Source organism: Propithecus coquereli, unplaced genomic scaffold, assembly GCF_000956105.1.
Source record: "Propithecus coquereli isolate 6110/MARCELLA unplaced genomic scaffold, Pcoq_1.0 Scaffold58, whole genome shotgun sequence".
In the NCBI taxonomy this organism is placed as follows: Eukaryota; Metazoa; Chordata; class Mammalia; order Primates; family Indriidae; genus Propithecus; species Propithecus coquereli.
The window spans coordinates 6,306,165-6,307,511 of NW_012151729.1; the positions used below are offsets into that span (position 1 = coordinate 6,306,165).

At 37.7% G+C, this 1,347-nt stretch overlaps 1 protein-coding gene across 7 annotated transcripts in view; it reads left to right on the forward strand.

The window, feature by feature from the left end:
• PPP2R2B (protein phosphatase 2, regulatory subunit B, beta) overlaps window positions 1–1,347 on the forward strand; it is a 480,871-nt gene that overhangs the window by 418,826 nt on the left and 60,698 nt on the right. For all 7 annotated transcript variants that reach the window (XM_012658303.1, XM_012658305.1, XM_012658308.1 and 4 more), the window contains one exon: window positions 1,103–1,280. In XM_012658303.1, the coding sequence (XP_012513757.1) occupies window positions 1,103–1,280 (178 nt within the window). The remainder of the gene's footprint in view (window positions 1–1,102; window positions 1,281–1,347) is intronic.

The window sequence follows — 1,347 nt, forward strand, 5'->3', positions numbered from 1 at the left end:
TAGCCCGGGCAACAGAGTGAGACTCTGTCTCAAAAAAAAAAAAAAAAAAAGAATCCATTTTTCATCATGCATAACAATAGTGTAGAAATGGTTCACCTTTATGTCATGACAGCAAAGAAAGGCAAGCTTCTAGATGATTTCTCATCTGACACTCATTTAATTCACACAGAACCCATCTATCCAGCTTCTTTACCTTGCCGATTTGTTTCAAATGGTCCAATATTGTTGGAATAGTCATGTCAATCCTTGCTGCTAATTCACTTGTAGGTTGAGATGGATTCGCTTCCATTATAGCTTTCAGCTCATCATTATCCACCTTGGTGTCAGGTCTCCCATGTGGCTCATTTTCAAGATTAAAATCACCAGAACAGAACTTCTCAAACCATCAACGTACTGTGTGTTCATTAGCCACATCCTTCCCAAACACTTCATTGATATTTCGAGCTGTCTGCGCTGCATTGGTTCCATGACAGAATTGATATTCGAAAATAACACGAACTTTTGACTTATCCATGGTTTCACAAAAATTGCTCTAAAAAAAGATTTGAAAGATAATCACAAGCCAAAGCATAAATTTTAAAGACTGAGGATGTACCTTTACAATAAAAATAAAACAAGAAGTGTCAAAGTGAAATGTCAGAGATATCAACTGTCAAACTCAGTACTTAAGGAAATCAGACATTTCATACTTAATAACCTAATAAAATTTTCCCACAGCTTCCTTTCTCAAATAGATTTCATGTTTTTTAAAAAAAACAAAACTAAAAAAACTCTGAAAGGTGGTGACCCCACAGTGGAATCCAAGCTCTCCTGAGATGAGGCCATGTGAAGGCCTGGGGGGAAAGTTTAGAATTTACAAAGGATGAAATTTCCCATCAGGGCTAAGTGATGGTGGTATCTTTTGAGAAAGGAGGAAAACTAAAAGGAACAGAAAATATCATGAACAACATGTGATTTGTTCTTAGTCTCCTTCTTTCTCTAACTCCAATCTTCTTTAATGTGGTTATGATTTTGTGTGTGATAATGAAGGACATAAACATGCACATTCTTTTCCTAGGGAAGAGCTTTGGTTCTGAAGTGATTTGTTTCTCTCACATCCCAGGTGCCTGTTCTGAGACCCATGGACCTGATGGTGGAGGCCACCCCACGAAGAGTCTTTGCCAACGCACACACGTATCACATCAACTCCATATCAGTCAACAGCGACTATGAAACCTACATGTCTGCTGATGACCTGAGGATTAACCTATGGAACTTTGAAATAACCAATCAAAGTTTTAGTATCCTTTCCTTGCAGCTAATCATCAATTGGCATAAATCAAGAATATTCAGGTATAAGCAGATGGG